This window comes from Melospiza georgiana, chromosome 11, assembly GCF_028018845.1.
Source record: "Melospiza georgiana isolate bMelGeo1 chromosome 11, bMelGeo1.pri, whole genome shotgun sequence".
Classification (NCBI taxonomy): Eukaryota; Metazoa; Chordata; class Aves; order Passeriformes; family Passerellidae; genus Melospiza; species Melospiza georgiana.
Window position 1 is genome coordinate 9327607 of NC_080440.1, and position 19832 is coordinate 9347438.

The window sequence follows — 19832 nt, forward strand, 5'->3', positions numbered from 1 at the left end:
CTGCCCGGAGCGCATCATCCCGGGCCTCGCCTGGCCTGGGAGGGGCCCTCTAAATACCCCTCCCACCCCCAGCCAAACCAGGCGGGTTCACCTTTACCCCCTCCATTCAAGCTGATCCAGTTCCCTCCTACTGTGCCCAAATTTGCCCAGCTCCCCCTCATCTCAACCTAAACTGTTCCAGTTTGTTCTCACACTTTCCCCCAAACTGTCCCAGTTACCAATCATGCCCCAATGAGCTGGCCCACTTCCCCATCATCACCCCAAACTGGTCCAGTTCCCCATCCACCCTCCAACCAAAAAACCCCCTTCCCCTTCACGCCCCAAACAGCCCAGCCCCCTTCCTGCCCCATCATCCCTCTCCGTGCCATCCGTGCCATCACCCCTTCCCAACCCATCCCAGTCCGTGCTGGGCTCAGAGCTGGACTCACACTCAGCAAAAGCACTGTCACCCTTTATTCTCCTACCGCCCGCTGCAGAGCCTCGGCCACGGCCGCCACGTGTGGCTCCAGACACCGGCCCCTGTGCCGAGCTGGGCCCGCCAGCGCCTGCAAGAACCGCTCCATGTCGGCGGGCAGGGCGAAGGCAGGGGCTGCCCGCAGCGCTGGGGGCACTGCCGGCACCAGGGCCTCCAGCCGGGCCACCACGTAGGGCCCCTGGGCCACCGCCAACACCGGCATGGCGCAGGACAGAGCCGCCGCAAACACCTCGCAGGGTGCCACAGCGGGGACATGGCCAGGGTCAGGGCTGTGCCGGGGCCCGAGGCTGCTTTCAGCGGCCCCGGACTCCGGCACAACCCCGGCGCCGGTGTCCCACTGCTGTGCAGCAGCCACGGCTGCCGGAGAGAGGAGGAGGATGATGGTGTCACTGTCGCGCAGCGCCCGGTGGTGCTGGGCGTGCAGCCAGGGCAGTGGCCCCAGAGCTGCCACCCCGCTGCCGCCTCCCGGTGCCGCCACCACCGTCAGCCCCAGTGAGTGCAGAGCTGCCATCAAGGCACACGCTGCCCGCTCCGCCACCGGCTCTGCTGCGTGCACCAGCAGGGCCCGCCGGCCCTGCAAAGGACCTGGGGGGGAGATCATCAGTGCCCGGATCCCTCTGGGCACCCTGTACCCAGCCTGTGGCGGGAGCCATGCTGGGAGGCACCCGCGACGAGGGAGACCGTCCCCTGCCTCTGTCAGCCGAGCCCTGCAGCACCCCCTGTACCCAAGCTAAAGCACAGCCACAATGGGAAGCAGCTGAGACCACCACTGATGTGAGCCCCCCAGTCCCCTTGCCAAATCCTCTACCTACCCTAAGGGACAGGCATGGTGGGAAGCAGGTTGCAATCTGCCCCCTCCCACCTCCCATAGGGTTCTCACCCTCTTCTCGCTTCCCTACACCCCTACCTACCCTGTCAGGCAGGCAAACATGGACTAATCTGGGTGGGGGACCCTTCACTCTGTCCTCTGACCCCTCTGGGATAGGTACAGACTGCCCACTCCCCCCGAGGCCTCAGGCTCAACCCACACTCACCACTGAAGCCATAGCCAGCCCTCAGGGATTTCAGCCATCCTGCAGGGAGGAGAGGCAGTGAGGCCCCAGGAGGGGTCCCAGGCCAGGCACAGCCCCCAGAAGGGCACCACTCACCTTTCATGTCCTCCTTCTTGATCAAGAGCAGCAGCAGGAGACAGGCAGCTCCCAGCAGCACCCCCATCCACACCAGGGCCCAGTGGGTACGCAGGTCTGCAGGGCAGGATCTGCATCCACCGAGGGCCCCCAGCACCCAAAAAAGGGCTCCAGTGGCTCCACAGGGGGGGTTCCCTCCCGGGGGGGTTCCATCCCTCCCTCCCTCCCTCCCTCAGCCCTCCCTTATCCCTCCTCTCCCCCAGCATGGCTGTCAACACTCACACTTGTGCAGGGGACAGGCCCAGAGTGTAACCCCAGTTCTGTTCGATGGGTGCCACAGCTGTGGGGGACACAGGGACACGTCAGACACTGCCCAGTCCCTGCCCACAGCCCACTGCCCACTGCCCACAGCCCACTCACACTGACCTGCTGGCACTGCCCCCCTGCCACGTCCCGCTGCAGATCCTGCTCCAGCAGCCCAGGGTGCCCTGCTCCCTGCAGCAACACAGCAGGTCAGACAGCAGTGCCACCACTGCTGGACACAGGGGTCCCTGTGCCACCAGTGCCACTGCTGCCAGGACATGGGGGTCCCTTCCTCTCTTACCCTGCTGGTGAAGCTGGCCAGGGGTGTGCAGGCACCCCTCTCCACGGCACACAGCGAGGCATTCCCCCCAGGCTCCAGCAGCAGGAGGTCATCGGGGCGGCCGGGCAGTGCTCCTGGGAATGTGCCAGAGGGCTGGGTAGGTGTGAGGGGAGGCCAAGGAGGGTGCCCCCCCGTTTTGCACCCACAGGCTGCCACTACCCTCCCACCCCAGCAACACTCACGGTCCCGCAGGCACTGGGTCAGCCGGACCTGCCCACCGCTCCACACCTGCCCAGAGAGAGGATTAACAGTGCTTGGGGCTGATGTGGGGCTGCCCATGGGGCAGCTGTGGGGCAGAGTGGTGTCCTACCTGCACGCAGAGGTTGGGGTGTGGCCGCAGCCCTCCGAACTCCTGGGGTCCCTGTGAGTGCAAGGGACGCTCTGTAACTGTCACCAGCATCCTTCCCAAAGCCCCCAGCGCCCCACAGAGCCCCACTCACCTTCCCCTCAGCAGGCTGCTGCAGGCCAGGCAGGGGTTGGCAGGGCCCGGAGGGCACTGGCTGCCAGCAGGGCACCAGCTCAGCCAGGAGGTCGCAGGGGGCTGAGAGGGAGCAGGTCAGCACCTGCCCCTCGATGTGCAGGACCAGCCGGCTCCGCGCCCACAGTCGCTCCCAGGCCTCGGCATCTGCAGCGGCACCAGGACAGGAGTGTCACTCCCTGTGGTGTCCCCTCAAGTCCCCTGTGTCCCAGCCCCCTAAAGCCCAGCCTCAGAGTGCAGGTACCATGTGAGAAGGGGCACAGGGTGGCCCGTAGTGGGTCCTGGGTTTCCGGCCAGACCTGAGAATGGGGAAAAAGACAAGAAAAATATTAATGCTGTGACCGTGATCTGGCTGGCCCCCTTGGGATGCCAGAGGGAGATATATGGAGCTTGGAGCCCCTCTTTAGAGGCCACTTATCCTGCCACCCCCACAGTGCCCGGTCAGATGCCCACCTGCAGGCAGAGGCAGGGCAGCACCTCATCCACGGGCAGGACATAGTTCATGGGACTGCTCTGCTACCAGCAACCAGATGTGGGTCACCCCGTGGCAAATGGCCACCAGCAGGGTCACCCAGGGAGATCTGCTCCCAGGGGACCCTCTCCCAGCACACTGCCTATAACACAGACACTGCTTCTCGGGAACGGGGAGGAGGGCAGTGACCAGAGAACAGGCAGGGTAGCGGGTCAGGGAATGGGGTGCATACTCACCATGGTCACCACACGCCCTGGCCCACTGGTGCCATGGCTATGGTTGTGGTAGAGCCGGAGTGTGTAGCTGTGCCCTACTGCAGCCCCCTCCACCTCCACAACCACCTCCTTCTGCCCTGGGGAGACCCGCAGCCTGGGCACTGTGTGAGAGGCAGCTCAGGTCACCCCACTCCTGGCACTGCCACGGCATGGGGCACGGCACCCCCAGGGTCACTCTCACCCCTGGTGTCCACTGCCCGGCTCTCCCCAGGGGATGCAAACTGAGGCGGGGTGATGCCAGCACCTACCTTGGCACTGGGGGACAGCATCCTGTGCTGCGGGCCACGAACAGTCTGTGGGGACAGTGAATCAGTGGGCAGAGGGGCTGGGGCCACTGCAGGGGACCTGCTGGGGCTTACCTGGCACCCGCTGCTGCTGGCTCAGCCTCTGGCGGCCCCGTGAGTTCATGTATGCTGAGATGTGCAGTTCGGAGCCCAGCGGCGCCTCGAAGCACCGGAAGATCACCCAGCCCTGGGCAGGAAAACCACCACCCCACTGCGGTGAGGCACCGGCACCGCCAGCAGCCACCCCACCTCCCTGGGGCACAGGAACGGGACCCCCATGCCACAGAGATGCACTGATCTCAGTGCCCACATTCCCAGTGCCCAGGGACTAACACTGTGGGGACACTGACCCACATCTACGTACCACGGTGTGGCGGCGCAGCGTGGGGCCCAAGGGTGCCCAGACCTCCACGGCCACGCAGCGGGATGAGGCAAACGTGTGCCCAGAGAGCAGCAGCAGCCCAGTAACGTTGGGCAGGGACAGGGTGGCCCCAGTCGCTGGTGACCGCTGTCCCTCATCACCGCTGTCCTCTGTCCCAGCAGTGCCCGGCTGCACGGAGAGGGAGGACTCGGTGGCGGTGCCGGTGGCCGGTGCCAACGCCAGGCGCACCCGTGCCTCCAGGCAGGGCGCACAGGCCGTGGGCTCGGTGCAGCGCAGCGCCGGCTCCAGCCGCAGACGGGCCAGGGCCAGCTCCTGCCGGGGTCCCGGGGGCTCTGTCCCGCACAGCACATCGGTGTCTGGGGGAACACAGAGGGCAGTGTGGGGGGGAGTCCCCATGCCCCGGGTCGGGCAGGGGCCATGGCAGGGTGATGCACTTACCCAAGAGGCGGCAGGTGAGGCCCTGGGGGAGGCAGGGGTGAGGCCGGCGGTGGTGCCAGGTGCCCGATGCCGGCGCGCTATGGACACCAACCCACCTGGGAGCAGGCCAGGGTGTCGCGGGGGTCCCCACGGCCACCCGCCGACCCCGCCACCAGCACCAGCAGGAGCTGCCCCAGTGCGTGCATGGTGGGGCCGGGGCCTCGGGGTGCCCCGGCCCCACGCCGGCTGCTCCCCGGCAGCCCTCTCCCGGCTCCACGGGCCCCACCGCCGCCGCCGGCTCCCGCTTCCTGCTCCGATCCCGGACACCCGGCTCCCGGCGTGGCGTCAGCAGCCGCCCTGGGTGGGGCCTGCTGCTCCCTCACCGGCCGCGGAGGGCTCCGTGTCCCGCCACCCCTGCGGAGGGCTTGGGGCCCCACAGGGACGAGCTGGCTCCATGGCACGGGCACGGTGCCAGGCTGGCCCCAGGCAGCCGCCGCGGCTGTGGGACACGGTGTGGCAGCCGTGCCGGTACAGGCTGTGCCCAGCCGGGTGCGTCCTCTTGCCCCGCCGTGCTGCAGAGAGCACTGGGCAGCCCCCGGTCCTCCAGGGCACCAAAGAATCTCCCCCGGTACACCACAGAGACAACAGGGCAGGGTGAAACGACGCCTTTATTACTTCCACCCCAGACCAAGTCCTGCTGGCGATGTCGAGGCAAAGAGCAGGGCCGGGCTGTGCCCAGCACCCGCCCCTCCAGCCACCTGTGCGTGGGCAGGGCAGGGAGCCTCCATCTCTCAGCTTCTTCCTGCACCACCCCAACTCCTCGCTTGGCTGTGCCGTCCAAAGGTGCTTCTATGAGCTCTCCTCTGGAGCAGGTCCCTGTGTGGGAATAAAGCTGCCCCTGCTCGGGACAGCATCTCCGCTCCTGGCCGGAGATGCCAGCTGGATGCTCAGTCCAGCCCCAGCAGCACACTCCATGACTGAGGCCAGTCCTGCTCGAACCCCTGCAGCCCTTCCCGGGGCAACCATGGGTGCCCCTCCTGCCGCTGCAGTGGGCACACATTCACCTGAGCCCTGCCTTTTCCTGGCAGAAGCCCTGCCCTCACCGGGGGGCTGCACCCAGCCCTGCACCCCCTGCGGCCATGCCCAGCTCAGGCCCAGCCTGGGCACTCAGGTGCCAGAAGCTGCCCCGGGGGGCCGGGGCGGGGAACTGCCCTCCCTGGCACATCCAGGGAGGCGGTGCAGGAGGGCCCCAGCCCTGCCCCAGCGGCAGTGCCGAGGGGCCGGGGGGCTGCCCCGCAGCGCCCCCAGCAGCCCGGGCAGCTGTCGGGGCAGGCGGTAGGTGGGCAGGGGCCGAAGGGGTCGGGGGACATCGCGGGGGCTGCAGAGCCGGCTGAAGTAGGCCAGGACCCACCCACCGCCGCGGCCCGCCGTGCCCAGCTCCCCGTGCAGGCAGGCCATGGCTGCCCCAAAAATGTCGTGGGCATCCCCGGGCGTGCCGTCGGCCATCCCGACCTGCCAGCGATGGAAGAGCCGGGCGCTGCCCCGGCTCCAGAGGAGCAGGACAGTGCCGCGCTGGCGGCCCACGCGGCCCCGCTGGGCGTAGAGCCAGGGCAGGGCGCCCGCCTGGCCCAGGCCACCCGCTTCCCACAGGTCCAGGCGCACGTCACAGCCCAGCCCCGTGCGCAGCCGCTCGGCCAGGGCACACACCAGCCCCAGGTGCTCCTCGGAGTCGGGCGAGTACAGCAGCAGCACGGGGCGCCTGCCAGGGACACCTGCGGGGTGGAGGGGACAGCAGTGACAGCTCAGCTCCATGTCCTACTGGCATCCCCTGGGATCCAACAGCATGTGCCATCCACCACCCTGGGACCCCCTGCAGCCCAGGAACTGGCACCCCTTGGCACTCCAGCCCCTCTTGCCGTCCCTCCTGCAGCCCCCTTGGGTGCTCCTCACCATCATTCGGCCTCCAGGCACCGCGGCAGTTGAGGAGCAGCACAGTCACCACCAGCCCCAGTGCCAGCACCAGCCCCAGCAGCCCGAAGTGCCTGCGGGAGACTGAGAGAGGGGCAGTAAGGGGCTGTCTGCCCATTTCCACTGTCCCCTGAGTCCCCTCCAGGATCCCCTCTCACCATCGGGACAGAGCAGCTGCTTCCGAGCAAAATGCACGTCCGAGCGCCACACCTGGGGAAAGGGCTGGGTGAGAGGGGGACCACGTTGGGTCCCCCACAGCACAGATGCCAGCGCAAGGGTCACCTTACCAGCACGCAGCTGCCCAGGACCTGCACTGGCAGCAGCAGCGCCAACTCCCCCGGAGCAGAGCCCTCTGGCTGCAAAGCACAAGGGCAGGGTCAGTGCGGGTCTGTCCCCACCACGTCCCCCCCAGCCCTGCAGCACTCACCTGTGTGACAGTGTAGAGCGGGGCCTCAGGTTCACACTGCCCACCCCGGCGCTGGCACAGGGCTGCACTGAAGGCTGCGGGGATGCGGGAGGTGAGGTGCAGGTGCAGCTGGAGCCCCCAGACACTCACGGAGACATTCCAGGCAGTCTCTGCGGCCACCAGAGAGAGAGGGGAGGTTGCAGGATGCCCGACAGGGTGAGGGGTGCAAGGGACCCCAGAGCAGGACAGGGCTTAGCCTAGGACTGCCTCCCACTCATAGAACTCACCTGACTGGTGGGGACACTCCACATGGCTGCTGTTCTTGTAGGAGAACTGAAGGAGGTGAGATCAGCAAAGGGCAGGGTGAGCTGCCCTCACCCACCACAGCCCCCAGCCCCTTCTGAGATGGTGCCCACACACCCACAGGGGCTTACTCGGAAGCAGAGCTGGGGGTGCACGTCCACCTTGTCCAGTACGTACACCTGGAACAAATGGAGAGTGTCACAGTTACCATCTCTGACCCACACAGCCACAGTGCCCACCCACTGCCCTACAGGGACCCTGAGATCCAGTGGATGCCCCAGCGAGTGACATGGTCCCACATCCTGTGACACCTCAGGATCAGGAGCCCTCACCTGCTCGTCCTCACTGGCTGTGGAGTTGGGGATGTCGTGACAGGGTGCAGCCTCATCTGCTGCCTCCCTCCAGCAGAGGGTGGCCCGTGGGTGCAGGGGGCAGCTGGCACTCAGCAGCATTGCCATCTGGTCCTTGCTGCTGGTGCTGAAGTCGTGGAAGTGCACCGAGGACCACAGCTCGGGGCCATCTGTGGGGCACCACATCAGTGGGGTGGGGAGACACCCAGGGATACCCCTGGGACTCAGCTCCCCTTCCCACAGGCACCAGGCACTCACAGGCATCTGGCCGGTCACGGAAGGGGCAGTGTTTGCTCCGTGGGCTGTCGTGGTGGGAGTAGGAGGCCTGGGGAGGCACAGCAGGATGGTCAGAGCCGGATATGCCCCATCCTCCCCCTCTCATGTGAGGGCAAAGGGGCTCTGATGGCTGTAGGGGAGGGCAACCCACCTCAACGCACAGGCAGGGCACCAGGAACTCATATGGCAGTGAGATGTGGTGGCCTCCGGGCACCAGCACCTGCAACAAGGAGAGAGCATCAGCTGGCAGGGACTGTGTCCCCCAGTCCGGATCGGGGGTGTCGGGGGGCAGAGCCGTTACCTGCTGGTGGAAGGGCCGGGGCAGCTCCTCACACTCCAGGGCCAGCTGGTGGCACAGCCGCACCATGAGGGGGGGACCCGCGGGCACCCGCACCTCAATGGCCCGCAGCTCAGGGAGCCAAGCATGGGTAAAGACAGGCCCTGCAGAGCAGCCAGCGGGTCAGCTGGAACCGGCGTCACCCCGGGACGCCTCCCAAGCCCTTCAGCCTCACCGGGTGGCTCAGCGGTGACCGCATGGCTGCAGCTTAGGGCCAAGCCCCGATCCGGGATGGTGCGAAGGGAGACGAGGACTTGCCGCCCGCTCTCTGCCGGGAAGCAGTCGAACTGCACCTGCCACTGCGGGGAGCGGGGGCTCAGTGCGGGGTCCGGGCCTCGGTGTGCCCCGCCGCACCGCCCCGCAGACTCACCGCGGAGCTGCCCGACACCCGGCGTCGCTGCCACACCTGCAGCCAGCCAGCCCGGCTGGAGCCCAGCTCCAGGAAGGTGAGGTGCAGTCCCCGGACACCGCCGAGCTCTGCGAGAAACCGGCGTGGGGTGCTGACATGGGTGGGGGCACTGGCTGTGTGTCCCCTGCCAGGGGATGCCACCGCCGGCCGTACCTGAGGCGGGGAGGGCCAGGCGCACCCGCAGGCAGGGCTGGCAGGGCTGCGCGGGCAGGCACAGCCGGGCACGGCTCAGCGACAGCGCGGGCGGCTCCAGCGGCGGCCCGGGGCGGGGAGGGCGGCGGCAGCGGGGGCGGCTCAGCGTCCTGTCGGCTGCAGGGGGAGAGCAGACGGGGGGCGGCCGTGCGCCGGGGGTCCCGCGGGCAGCAGGAGCCCCGGGCGCTGGGAGTGCTTGGAAAGGGGGAGAGCCCCGGGGAGTGCCGGGGAGGTGTAGTCGGAAGGGAGGTGCCCCGGGGATCGAGAGTCCTGACAAACCGGGAGCCTCGGTGATTCGGAGTCCTCGGAAGCGGGAATCTTTGGGGGTCGGGAGTGCTGGGAAACAGGGAGCCCCGGAGATCCGGAGTCTTTGGAAGGGGGGAGCCCCAGGAGCCAGGAAGTTTTGGGGATCGGGAGTCCTCGGAAGCGGGGAGCCCGGTGCCCCGGAAACCTGGAGCGCCCCACCCTCGCCCTTCCATCCTCCCGGACCCAGTAGCCGCGGGCAGGGGAAGCCCCACAGTCCCGCCGCACCCCGAGCCGGTACGGCCGGGCAGGAGCAGCCCCGCGCTGACAGCCCTGCCCCGCCGCTACTCACCGGTGGCCCGGCACTCCTGCAAGCAAAGAGACGGGGTGAGCGCGGCGCCGCCCGTTCCCCACCTTCCCCCGCCACCTCCCTTCCCCGGCGCTCACGAAGTTGGCGGAGACCCGCAGGCGGGTCACGGTGGCCCCGGTCCCGGACGGCAGCAGCAGCAGCGGCAGCAGCGCGGCGGCAGCGGCGAGCAGCACCGGGCGCCCCATGGCCGAGCGCCGCCGCTCCCCGCCCCGCCCCGGGCCGGCCCCGCCGCATTCCTGCACCGGCACGTGCGGCCCCGCCGGCCCCCCCACCCCGCCGGGCGGCGCTTCCTGCGGCGCAGACACGCGTGGGAGAGCGGACGGTGCTTTATTTCCATAGAGCAACGCGCGGAGGACGGGGCGCGCACCCCAGGGACCCTCCACGGCCCCGGCCCTCGGGGGTCTCCCCCGTCCATGCGAGCGTGGGGCCGTGGTGTGGCTCAGACCCCACCCTGTGGTCCCCGGGGATCCCCCACCCACCGGAGCTGCGCCAGCGCTGCCCCACAGGACTGAACTGCAGAGCTTCAGCACCTCACGGAGCCCACCTATCCCCACTCATTTCTTCTTCTTCTCCTGCGTGCTAGTGAACCAGGAGTCCAGCAGCTTCTTGCTGTAGTAGAGTTGCCAGCCATGCACCTGCGCGGCCACCACCACCACCAGGTACATGACAGAGACGGCCGAGAAGCCGAAGATGAAGCGGTAAGCTTTGCCGTGGCGGTACAGCTGCTGCGCCATGGGGAACATCTCCATGGCCCCGTAGATGAGGGGAGCTATGGAGAAGAGGCCGGTGCTGATCATGGAGAGTACCAGGTAGCTGATGTTGTTGCGGGGGAAGGACAGGAGGCCCAGCAGGGAGGGCAGGATGCTGAGCAGGTAGGGATACTCCCACTGATAGGGCATGGCCACCTGGTCGTGGGGCAGCAGCTTGAGGTGCCCCACGACCATCTGGGCCAGGAGCAGCAGCCAGATGACCACATGCGTGTAGATCAGCTTCTTGATCTCCGACTTGAGCGTCACGCTGGGGAGAGAGTGCGGGGCCATCAGGGCCTGCTGGGGTCGCGTGTCCCCCCGGGATCCCGGGAGAGGGGACACCTACCTCATCTGGTAGTGCGAGGCCACGCGCTCCCGGTGCTGGAAGTCGCTGCCGTCGGTGCCGGGGGCGCGGGGACCCCCGCGGGAGGCCATGGCGCTGTCCTGGGGAGACACCGCGTCAGGCGGGGCCGCCCTCCCCGCCCGCCTCCCCAGCGCAGCCCCGCCACAAGCCCCCCGGGCCTCCCTCCCACGGCGACAGCCCGGGGCTCCCTCCCCGTGCCCGCCCTGCCCTCCGGGACAGCCCCGCGGTGCCCCCCCGGGGCTGACACCCCCGGCCCGCCGCTCCCCGCCGTGCCGCACCTGCGGGCGGGACCCTCTGCCCGCGCTTCCGCTGCTCTATGGCCGCGGCCGCCGGCTCCGGATGCCGGGGGCACCGCTCGGCGCAGGCGCGGCCCCGCCGCCATGGCGGGCACCGGGAGCGCCGCCGCCGCCGCCGTGCGCGGGTTGGCGCGTCCGGGACCGGGAACGCGCACCGCGGGGTCAGCGGGGGGCGAGGGTGGATATATGGGGTGGATACACGGGGTGCGGGTGTGCAGAAGTGCCTGTGTACCCCCCGTGGGGTGCACGCCCACGGGTGTGCTGGCGCCTGGAAATGCACACGCGTGGGTACAGAGGGGTTATGAATTGGGGTTGTGGGATTGGGGACGTACGTGTGGGGTCGCAGATGTGCGAGCACAGAGGGGCCGGGGAAGCGTGAGGGTGCGGACACACGTGGAGAGGAGGGCGGACAGTGGCGGGTGAGATTTATAGACACGCAGAGTGGGGTGCAGGGTGGGTGCTGAGGGCAGTCCCACCTGTGTCCCCCCTGCCCACTCCATCCCCTGCAGGTGGAGGCGGCTGCTGGGCCCCAAGGAGACGCTGAGGCTGCTGGAGGGCTCCGTGGTGCACCGGGAAGGTACCTGCGACAGGGGAGAGCGGGGACAAGGGACACAGTAAGGGAGGTACATCCTGACCAGACTTCCCCTCACTAGGAGCCCTGCTGGCACTGAACAAGCCCCCTGGCCTCCCCGTTCTGGGTGAGTACAGCACAGCAATGGGGGTCTGCAGGGCTGGGGGGTCTGCGTGGAGGCTCAGCAGCTGCTGAGCTGCCGGCACCTCCGCAGGGCGTCCTGGGGACCTGAGCCTGGATGCGCTGCTGCCGGCACTGAGACGACGCCTGGGCCTCTCTGCTGAGCTCCACGTGGTGAAGGCTCCTGCCAGGTGTGGTAGGAGGGTCCAGGCTGGAGGTCCTGGGGTGGAGCTGGGGCTGCCTTTCCCCCTGCAGGTCTCAAGCAGCCATGTCCCACAGGGAGTATTCGGGCCTTGTCCTCCTGTCCAGCTGCTACCATACCACTAAGAAGCTCCAACAGTTCTTCACCGATGCTCGTTTGAGAGGCCAGTACCCTGCCACGTATCGGTGAGTCCTTGGGACCCTGCCATGCTGGCATGGGAGCCCTGTCCCCTTCTCACCGCCTTACCCTGCAGTGCCATCACCGTGGGAGTCCCGGCAGAGGTGGAGGGTGAAATCTCCACAGGGCTGAGCTGGCAGCAGCAGGGGGACAGAGCCATGGTAAGGGTGTGCCGGTGGGCTGGGGGCACAGGGGATAGCCCAGGGAGTGCTGAGGGCTGTGCTCTGCAGGTGGTGCCAGTCCCAGCCCCAGGACGCCGCAGCCTGGCCAGGAAGGATGTGAAGAGCACCCTGACTCGCTACCGGGTGCTGAGTGCCGTGGGGGGCTGTGCCCTCCTCCAGCTCCAGCCCAGGACGGGTGAGTGTCCCCCAACACCTCCGCCACCCCAGGCACCTTCCTGACCCCTGCAATCTCACCTTGTCCCTGTTCCTCCCCAGCCTTCCCAGAACAGCTCCAGGTGCACCTGACGCTGCTGCTGTGCCCGGCCCTGGGTGACCACAAGCACTCCTCCCGCGTGGGCAGGGTGCTGGGAGTGCCCTTCTTCCTGAGCCCCGAGTCTGCCCCGAGCCACACTCAGGTCCGTGGCCAGGCTGGGTGCTGGGTGGGGCTTTCAGCACAGCCTCAGTCATCCCACTGAGCTGCCCACTCACATTGCAGGTCCTGGACGAGGAGTTGCTGTCCCGGCTGGGGCTTTCTCCACGGCAGCTCCATCGCCTCCCACTCCACATCCACCTGCAGGAGCTAGTGCTGCCCGAGGGCCCCCTCTGTGCCCCCCCACCACCGTACTTCCTGCACACTCTGCGCTGTCTGGGGCTGCCTGAGCACTAGGAGCCCTATGGTGCTGCCGTGGACACCCACTCCACCCTACCCTTCTGCTCTCTGCCACCCCATTAAAATCCCCCCCGTTGCCTGGGTGGCCCAGCACTCAGTTCTTTTCTTGGCACACAGAGGATGCATTTCTCCTGGCTGTGCCTCTGGGGGCACCAGCCCTGCCACCACTCTGCCTGCCCTGGTTCCAAGTGCTGGAGTGCAGCAGCGTCATCACCCAGCTCAGCTCTGTCTGGCAGGGGCGACCATAGGCAGGAGCAGAGGCAGCTTTTCCTGCCTGCTCTCTGCCCTGGCAGCCCCAGTTCCCACCCACAGCCCCATCCCAGGGGCAGTCCTACCCCTCCCCACAGCTGTCACACACAGAAGGTCTGAGACAGACTCCTTATCACAGAATCATTTTAAAGCATGGGAGGAGCTGGGTACCACAACACAGCAGTGGGATCTCTTTGGGATCAGAGGCAGCCTTTGTTGGCTCAGCAAGGACAGGCAGGGTGCTGTCCACTCTGGGGGCTGTCTCAGTGTCCCAAGTCTTCTGCATCCCATTGGGAGCTGCTGTGTTCTTCTGCTCCAGGCCCGGGGTCCTGGTGCTCTGTGCAGACCGAGGTTGTTGCGGGGGCTTGGCAGGAGGGAAGAAGCGTGCAGAACCTTGGGTTTGCCAGGAGTTTCTGAGGGCTCCCCGGGGTGGTGGCATCGGCACCCAGTCCAGGGGACAGCCGCTGATCCGGGGCTGCTCAGGCGGGTGACCGAGCCGTGGCAGCGCCTGGCTCCTGGTAGGGGAGGCCCGAGACTTTGTTGGTGCTGGGGGGTCAGGGCTGGCGGAAGGGCAGCGGCTCTGTTGCTGCAGAGGAGGCAGCTTCTTTGTGGCTGCTCTGGGCTGGGTCCCCTGGGTGGTTCTGCCCGCTGGGGACACAGAGCGCTTGTAGGCACTGGGCACCGTGGTAGGAGATCGATGCCGGGCTCTGTGGGCAACCTGGGTGCTTCTGCGCCCTGGGGACCGGGAGAGCTTGGGGGCACTGGGCACCGTGCTCGGAGATGGATGCCGTGCTCTCCGGAGCACCTGGGTGCTTCTGGCCCCTGGGGACAGGGAGAGCTTGGGGGCACTGGGCACAGAGTTGGAGAAATGACGCTGTGCTCGCTTGCGTGCATGGGTGGTTCTGGCCCTTGGGGACACATGGAGCCTGTGGGCACTGAGTGCAGTGCTGGAGAAATGACGCTGGGCTCGCTTGGAGACACGGGCTTCTCTGGCCCTGGAGAACACAGGGTCCTGGAGAGTCCTGGGGAGCTGGTCCCGGGCTTGCTCTTGTTCTGACTGGAGGCTCTTCAGGGAACAGCCTTTGACCAGCAGCTTCACACGTCCTGACAGAAGCTTGGGCACAGCTGCCTGCAGGGAGACAGCAGGTATTGGAGGGGCTCAGGGTGTCTGGGGGGTGTGTGGCCCCCATCCCCCCAGTCTACCTCCTTGTAGATGAGCTCAAACGCTCCAATGGAACATCTGGGGTTGTCCTTGCGGTCGAGCACGAGGCGCAGCGTGTCCCGCTGGACGTTGGCACAGAGCTGTCGGGTCACTGCCGAGGAGGGGCTCATGGTGGGGCAGGAGTTGATCTCCAGCAGCCAGGGCTGGAGGTTCTCCCCAACAACGAAGTCGGCCCCATAGAGCTCGAAGCTGCCCTTGCGGAAGCGCACCCGGTCCCGGGCGCTGCGCAGAGCGTTCAGGATTGCCGCCTTCATGCCGGGCACCAGCACCCCGTGCCAAGCATCTGCCTGCCCCACCTGTGCCAGGTATTCCTGGAACTGCTTGTTTGACCAGATCTTGTCGGGGGGCACACGGGGGTCCTGGTCTGGTGACGTCTTGTACCACTTCTGGACGGAGACGTTGCAGAGGTGCCTGGCACTGGGGCAGGGAGAGCGGGGCTGGGTCAGGGGGTGCCGGGTGCTGGGGTGTGGGGAGCCGGGGTGCTGGCGTGGGGCACTCACCGCTCCAGGTGATGCAGGGAGAAGGGCCGCGAGCAGAAGCGCAGGTAGCAGTCTTGGTAGAACCAGACGGTCAGTGGCTTCCAGTCAGTCACAACAAACCACTGCCGGATGTCGAATTTGGTGCCAAAGATGGTCATCAGCCGCTCCACGTACTTCTGCACCACCCACCTGCCCACCTGCACCGAGGGTGCTGTGCAGCTCCATGCCAGCTGCAGCATCTCCTCCAGCCGCGTCATGCAGATGATGCCTGGGAAACAGGCATCATAGTGGGACCTCTCCTAAATGGGCGACTTCTGCGTGCTCCCCACTTCCCCCAGCCTTACCTCTGCCTTGGGATTCAGCACCAGGCTTGAGGATCCAGACGTTGAGCTTGCCCTCCATGTCAAGCTGGGGCAGCTTCTCTGCCAGGCTCTGCAGCAGGTTCTGGCACTGCTTCCGCTGCTGCCTGGTCAGCACCAGCCCTGCCCCCTCACTGTGGGCGGAAGGGGGCCTCAGCAGCAGCCCTGCCGTGGTGCCCCTGTCCCCCCATCCCAGGGGGATGTCCCCCCATCAGCACTCACTGTGCCACACGGTAGTATTGCCGCAGGAAGTTGTCCCAGTCGATGCATGTCCTGCAGGGGGACGGGGTGTTCCTGTCGATGTCCTCGTGCTGCAGAACGCCCAGGTGCTGCTTACAGACCTCCAGGGCTTCCTCTACCAGCTCAGGGTACAGGGGGGAGCCTGGCTGTGCTGTGGAATGCTTGGGGTGAGAGATGTGACTCCTATGCCAGCTTTGGGGACAGAGCCTCCCTGTGGGACGGGTGGCTTTGGGTGCATGGGGATGGCATTGGGAGCAGAACACCCATGAGTTGGGCTAGTAGGAGGGAGTGGGGGATCCCAGCCCACAGCCATGAGCAGACGCTGTGCCTCCAAGCTCAGCCATCAGTTGTCCCTAACTCTGTACTCTCTGCCATCATCTCCAGGCCTAGCTCCAGGTACTCACCTTCCCTATTGTTAGAGTTTGGGATCTGCTCAGTCCTCACTGGCCTGTCCCCAGCCTCCTCCAGGGCCAGTTTGAGCAGGCTGCGTGCTGCTGTCAGGCGGAAATCCTCTGCAAGAGGGAGGCATCATCCCCAGCCAGTCCTGTGCAGGACTCTGGGGCAGTGGGAGCACAAGGAGGGACAGGAGGGCAACAGCCTTCAGCTCACCAATGAAAGCTTCTCGATCATCTCTGGTCCCCAGCCTGTAGCACCGGGGGAAGAAGGCGTTGGGGTCAGCTTTCTCAATCCACGGCAGGTTTTGTAGGCTGAGGCACAGCCCCTCCTGTTTAGAGGAAGTTGTCAGTCCCTACTGGACCCCATCTCCCTGCCCAAGGGCTCCAGCCTCCCACCTTGGTGGTGAATGCATCCACCCGGGCATAGTGGTTCAGCACGCTGTCCTCCTGCAGCAGCTGGCGGTCAACGGTCTCAATGAAGTTGGTCCAGATGAAGTTTGGCAACTGGTCCCGTGCCAGGTAGGACTGGCGGAGGGAGGAAGGCAGGGTGGGACACAGAGCCCCCATCCCACCCTCGTGCCCTGTCCAAGGCTGTGCCCATGCCTGGGGCGGTGGCAGGGCTCAGCCCCAGCCCTCTCTGCTAACCATGAGGCGGTGGATGCAGAGCGGGTCCTCATCGCACTGCTCCTCCTCCTTCTCGGCAGGTAGCCATGGGTGGTGCAGGGGGTCTGTGCTCTCCACAACAGGCTGTGCCCCACCACGTGGGTTCAGCAGCACCTCCCTCTGCTTGGCACTGCCTGGCGCCGTGTGCTGCCGCTGCCTGTTTTGGTCACTGCAGTGCTGCTCCAGCTGTCTGCCCGTCCTGGGCGCCTTCCTCTCCACCCAGCCCCGGGCTCGCAGCAGCTGGCGGATGATGGGGTAGGGGCCCTGCACCATGAAGATCTTCTTCTCCTGTGCAGAGACCAGTGGGCTCAGCCTGCCCCAGTTCTTGTTCCTCTGGCTCAGGAGCCAGAAACGCAAAAAATGCAAGCAGGTGGCATTTGAGGGGTGTGAAATCGGGTCCCTCACCTTAACAGCCATCTCCACATGCAGCTTGGCCTTCTTGATCTGCTCAAGGGTAAACAAGCGCTGGCAGCGACCCTGGTGGGTGCTGCTGGTGGCTGCTGAATGCCCTGTGAGGACAGCCCTGTCTGAGCCCACCGTGCCCACGTCCCCAGTCCCGCGGGGCGGGCATGGGGAGGCAGAAAGCACTGACCTGCCTGCCTCTGACATGAGCTTCGGGGCCTCGAAAGCGGAGTCTCCAACCTGCTGAGCTTTGTGCCACCGTCCCAGCTGCAGTGCACAGAGCCAGGATACCCCACTGCACCCTCGTCCCCAGCCTCCTGGGCCATGAGGGGGCTGAAGTGTGCCCTGCTCAAGTACTGTCCCTGTCTGGAGGGCTGTGTGCCTGCAATGCTGCTCTCTGGGTCACATTGTCCCATGGCAGCCTGAGGAGAGCTCTGGGCGGCTCTTCCTCCTCTGTGCCAAGCAGCTTGGCCTATTCCCCTGTCCTGCTGGGGACTGAAGTCGGAGTGCAGCACAGGACATGGCCTCTGAAGCCCAGTACCACTGGTGTTAGAATGCAGGATATGGCTCCCCAACACCAGCACCACTGTGATGTCACAGCCCCAGCTCCAGCCACCACGATGGCTCCACTGCACACAGGGGGGGACACAAACAGCCCCCCTACATCCACAGCCAGCCATCCCCCACTCAGACCTCACACCCTGCACAAAACCCTTTTGTGCCCCACAACCCAAGCCCCTTGCTGCCCCCAGGCCAACTTCAAGTCCTTTCATACTCTCCTGACACCCCCCACGGCCCCTCACACACCATCAGGGCTCACCCCACTGTTGGCTGCTGCTGCTGCTGCACTGTGCCCCTCCAGTTCCATTCCTGCTCCCGTTCCATGCCCTCCCCCACCCCCCGGTGTGGCCCAGCGCGGCGGGAGGGAGGAGACAGAGGCGGTGGGTACAGCAAACAAGACCGTTTAAAAAACAAGACGAGACAGGGGCGGCGGCGGGGCCGCGCTGCCGCAAGCAGGGGCTGCTCCCGCCCAGCCCAGGAGGGGCGAGCAGGGCCCGGCCCCGCCCGGCGATCCTCGAGAAACGGGAGCAGGCACAGGCACAGTGCCCGCTGGGCACAAGCACAGGGGAGCCACGGGGTCCTGCACCACGGCCTAAAACTGCAGAGAAAACACACGGCTGTTAGTCCAGTCCCTGCCTGCAGCGCTCTGAGAACCCTCACCACCCTCCTGGCACCCGGGATGGAGGCTGAGGGTGGCCACTGCTCACAGGGATCCGTGCTCAGCTTCTCCTGCTGCCTCCCCAGGCACTGCACATCCATCTCAGCACCCACCAAAAGGGTCTCATCCCCTAAGGCTGCTGCTGCCACTGAGCAGCTCTGGGGGTCTCAAAAGCTATCACTTCATGAGCAAAGGGGATACAAGTGCTTTTGGCATCCTTTCCTCCCTGTCCCCAAGAGAGAGGTTCCCAAAAGCCCTCCCCGCCCCCGTCCTCACTAATGGGACTGGGGGGCTCTGGGCACAAGGGCCACACTGGCATCGACCCCACACCCCACTCCCGAAATCACAGACCCCTCCTCCCATTTCAGAGCCTCACATTCTTAAGGAACTCCTCTGCCACGATGCGGGCCCTGGCATTGACAGAGAGTTTCATCTCGCTGATTTCCTTGTCAATCTCCTCCATGAAGTGGATGACAAAGTCCACCAGCTTGTGCTTGTACATCTGCTCCGTGTGGAAGTTTGTGATCAAGAAGCTGATGTCATAACCCTGCACAAGAGAGAAGCACCCTCGGGTTTAGCACCCAAACCGCTGGCCATGCAAGCTCACACCCCAGCTCTGCACTGGGCACCCTCCCAGTGCCAGGGGCAGCGGCAGGAGCTGCTCTGTCCCCTCCCTGTCACCTCACCTCCACGGGCTTCCTGCGCAGAATAAAGAAGTTCTCAGCCCTCATCATCATGAAGCGCATGAATTTGTGGCACAGGATCTTCTCGATCTCGTCAGCCTGGAGAGAGAAAAGGGAAGTGAGGCTTCCCCGGGGGCTGAGCTGCCAGCCCCTGCCCGAGCCCCCCTCACCTGCTTCACGGCGATGCTGACACGCACGGAGTTAATGGAGCCCTCGATGAGCACCTTCTCCTTCTCGTTCCTGCTGATGATCACCGGCTGCAACAGCAGCTCCTTGCTGCTCCTGCGAACAGAGGGGGGGCAGGAGTGACTCAGAAGGAAGCGTTTACTGTGGGAAACAGGGAAGGGGAGCCGCAGGGATCAGGGGATGTGGGGGCTTTGCTACAGGATGCTCCCGCGTCCCGAAGATGTTCCCCCTCAGGGCAGGCATTCCCTCGGCCCCAAGCGAGATCCCCTTCCTCCCCCCCGCCGCTCCCCGCCGGCACCGGCCGTGTGCCTAAGGGCTGGGGGTGGCCGAGGCACGGCAGGAACGGGCCAGCGGCCCCCGGGACGGGCAGCCAGGGCTCCGCGGGGTTCTCCTGCTGTTCCCTCTCGCCCCGTACCTGACTTCCACCTCGGGCTTGTTGTGCCGCTCCACCACCTGCGAGGAGAAGTTCTCCAGGCACAGCGCGGCCTGCAGCGTAGCGCGCACCGCGTTCAGGTACGGGCGCAGCGTGGCAGTCTGCGGGGACACGGCGGAGGCGTCAGACCCCCGACAGGAGCCCGGGCTCGGGTCTTTCCCCTGCCCCAGCCCCCGACCAGCAGCCCGCAGCCCCCGCAGCCCCCGCAGCTCCGCTCACTCCGCCGGCCCCGGTTCCGACCCTCCCCGGCCCCCCCGGTGCCGCCGCCCCTCACGGGGCGCCCCCCGCCCTACCATGGTGGCAGCGGAGCTCCTGGCCGGGCAGGCGGAAGTGGCTGATCACCTCTTCCGGGATGCGCGGCACCTCCCACTGCGGCGGGAGGGAGGGGGGGCGGCGGGAGGCTCCCGCCCTGCGGCCTGGCCCCCCCGCGGCACGGAGCCGGGTGGCGGCGGCGAGACGTCGCGCGGCTCCCCCCGCGCCGCGCCGCGCTTGGTACGGGCCTGACAGCGTTTCCATATTAGGGAAGGGAGATGGAGGGCGGGCTGGGCCAATGAGAGGCGGCGCGGGGCGCGGTGCGGCCAATGG

The 19832-nt window shown here is 66.6% G+C and overlaps 6 protein-coding genes across 8 annotated transcripts; 1 reads left to right on the forward strand and 5 right to left on the reverse strand.

Annotated features, from left to right (window-relative positions):
- Positions 1-452: 452 nt before the first annotated feature.
- Positions 453-5626, reverse strand: IL17RC (interleukin 17 receptor C). Its single transcript, XM_058031780.1, is given in 22 exon segments — positions 453-1060; positions 1510-1548; positions 1624-1719; positions 1885-1942; positions 2029-2097; positions 2207-2319; positions 2428-2473; positions 2556-2606; positions 2686-2870; positions 2968-3022; positions 3177-3236; positions 3432-3571; positions 3719-3763; positions 3830-3941; positions 4119-4492; positions 4575-4596; positions 4670-4809; positions 4812-4916; positions 4919-4970; positions 4972-5135; positions 5138-5300; positions 5302-5626. Coding segments are annotated over 22 exon segments (3009 nt in total). The 5' UTR covers positions 5614-5626.
- Positions 5627-9822, reverse strand: IL17RE (interleukin 17 receptor E). Its single transcript, XM_058032233.1, has 17 exons — positions 9784-9822; positions 9452-9697; positions 9390-9405; positions 8756-8911; positions 8564-8670; positions 8369-8492; positions 8158-8297; positions 8008-8076; positions 7839-7905; positions 7563-7750; positions 7362-7409; positions 7215-7260; positions 6949-7097; positions 6809-6877; positions 6680-6731; positions 6504-6605; positions 5627-6325 (listed from the first exon to the last, which is right to left on the reverse strand). The coding sequence occupies exons 1-17, from the start codon at positions 9820-9822 to the stop codon at positions 5721-5723; spliced, it is 2223 nt and encodes a 740-aa protein (XP_057888216.1). The 3' UTR covers positions 5627-5720.
- JAGN1 (jagunal homolog 1) lies at positions 9716-10887 on the reverse strand. Its single transcript, XM_058031804.1, has 3 exons — positions 10799-10887; positions 10503-10600; positions 9716-10424 (listed from the first exon to the last, which is right to left on the reverse strand). The coding sequence occupies exons 2-3, from the start codon at positions 10589-10591 to the stop codon at positions 9962-9964; spliced, it is 552 nt and encodes a 183-aa protein (XP_057887787.1). The 5' UTR covers positions 10592-10600; positions 10799-10887; the 3' UTR covers positions 9716-9961.
- On the forward strand, positions 10017-12810 carry RPUSD3 (RNA pseudouridine synthase D3). Of its 3 annotated transcripts, none has more exons than XM_058031801.1 (9): positions 10017-10105; positions 11326-11393; positions 11470-11514; positions 11602-11698; positions 11787-11894; positions 11963-12047; positions 12117-12243; positions 12324-12463; positions 12544-12810. In XM_058031801.1, the coding sequence occupies exons 1-9, from the start codon at positions 10071-10073 to the stop codon at positions 12712-12714; spliced, it is 876 nt and encodes a 291-aa protein (XP_057887784.1). In that variant the 5' UTR covers positions 10017-10070; the 3' UTR covers positions 12715-12810. The 3 variants fall into 3 exon arrangements, with proteins under 3 accessions (XP_057887784.1, XP_057887783.1, XP_057887785.1); XM_058031800.1 differs by lacking the exon at positions 10017-10105 and adding an exon at positions 10901-10977; XM_058031802.1 differs by lacking the exon at positions 10017-10105 and adding an exon at positions 11057-11104.
- A 1175-nt stretch (positions 12811-13985) lies between these two features.
- On the reverse strand, positions 13986-17242 carry TTLL3 (tubulin tyrosine ligase like 3). Its single transcript, XM_058031787.1, has 9 exons — positions 16730-17242; positions 16307-16612; positions 16058-16186; positions 15876-15990; positions 15671-15778; positions 15249-15417; positions 15012-15160; positions 14689-14935; positions 13986-14605 (listed from the first exon to the last, which is right to left on the reverse strand). The coding sequence occupies exons 1-9, from the start codon at positions 16931-16933 to the stop codon at positions 14062-14064; spliced, it is 1971 nt and encodes a 656-aa protein (XP_057887770.1). The 5' UTR covers positions 16934-17242; the 3' UTR covers positions 13986-14061.
- A 430-nt stretch (positions 17243-17672) lies between these two features.
- Positions 17673-19638, reverse strand: ARPC4 (actin related protein 2/3 complex subunit 4). The gene is made up of 6 exons (XM_058031806.1): positions 19541-19638; positions 19230-19348; positions 18799-18910; positions 18632-18727; positions 18322-18492; positions 17673-17885 (listed from the first exon to the last, which is right to left on the reverse strand). The coding sequence occupies exons 1-6, from the start codon at positions 19541-19543 to the stop codon at positions 17880-17882; spliced, it is 507 nt and encodes a 168-aa protein (XP_057887789.1). The 5' UTR covers positions 19544-19638; the 3' UTR covers positions 17673-17879.
- Positions 19639-19832: the final 194 nt, after the last annotated feature.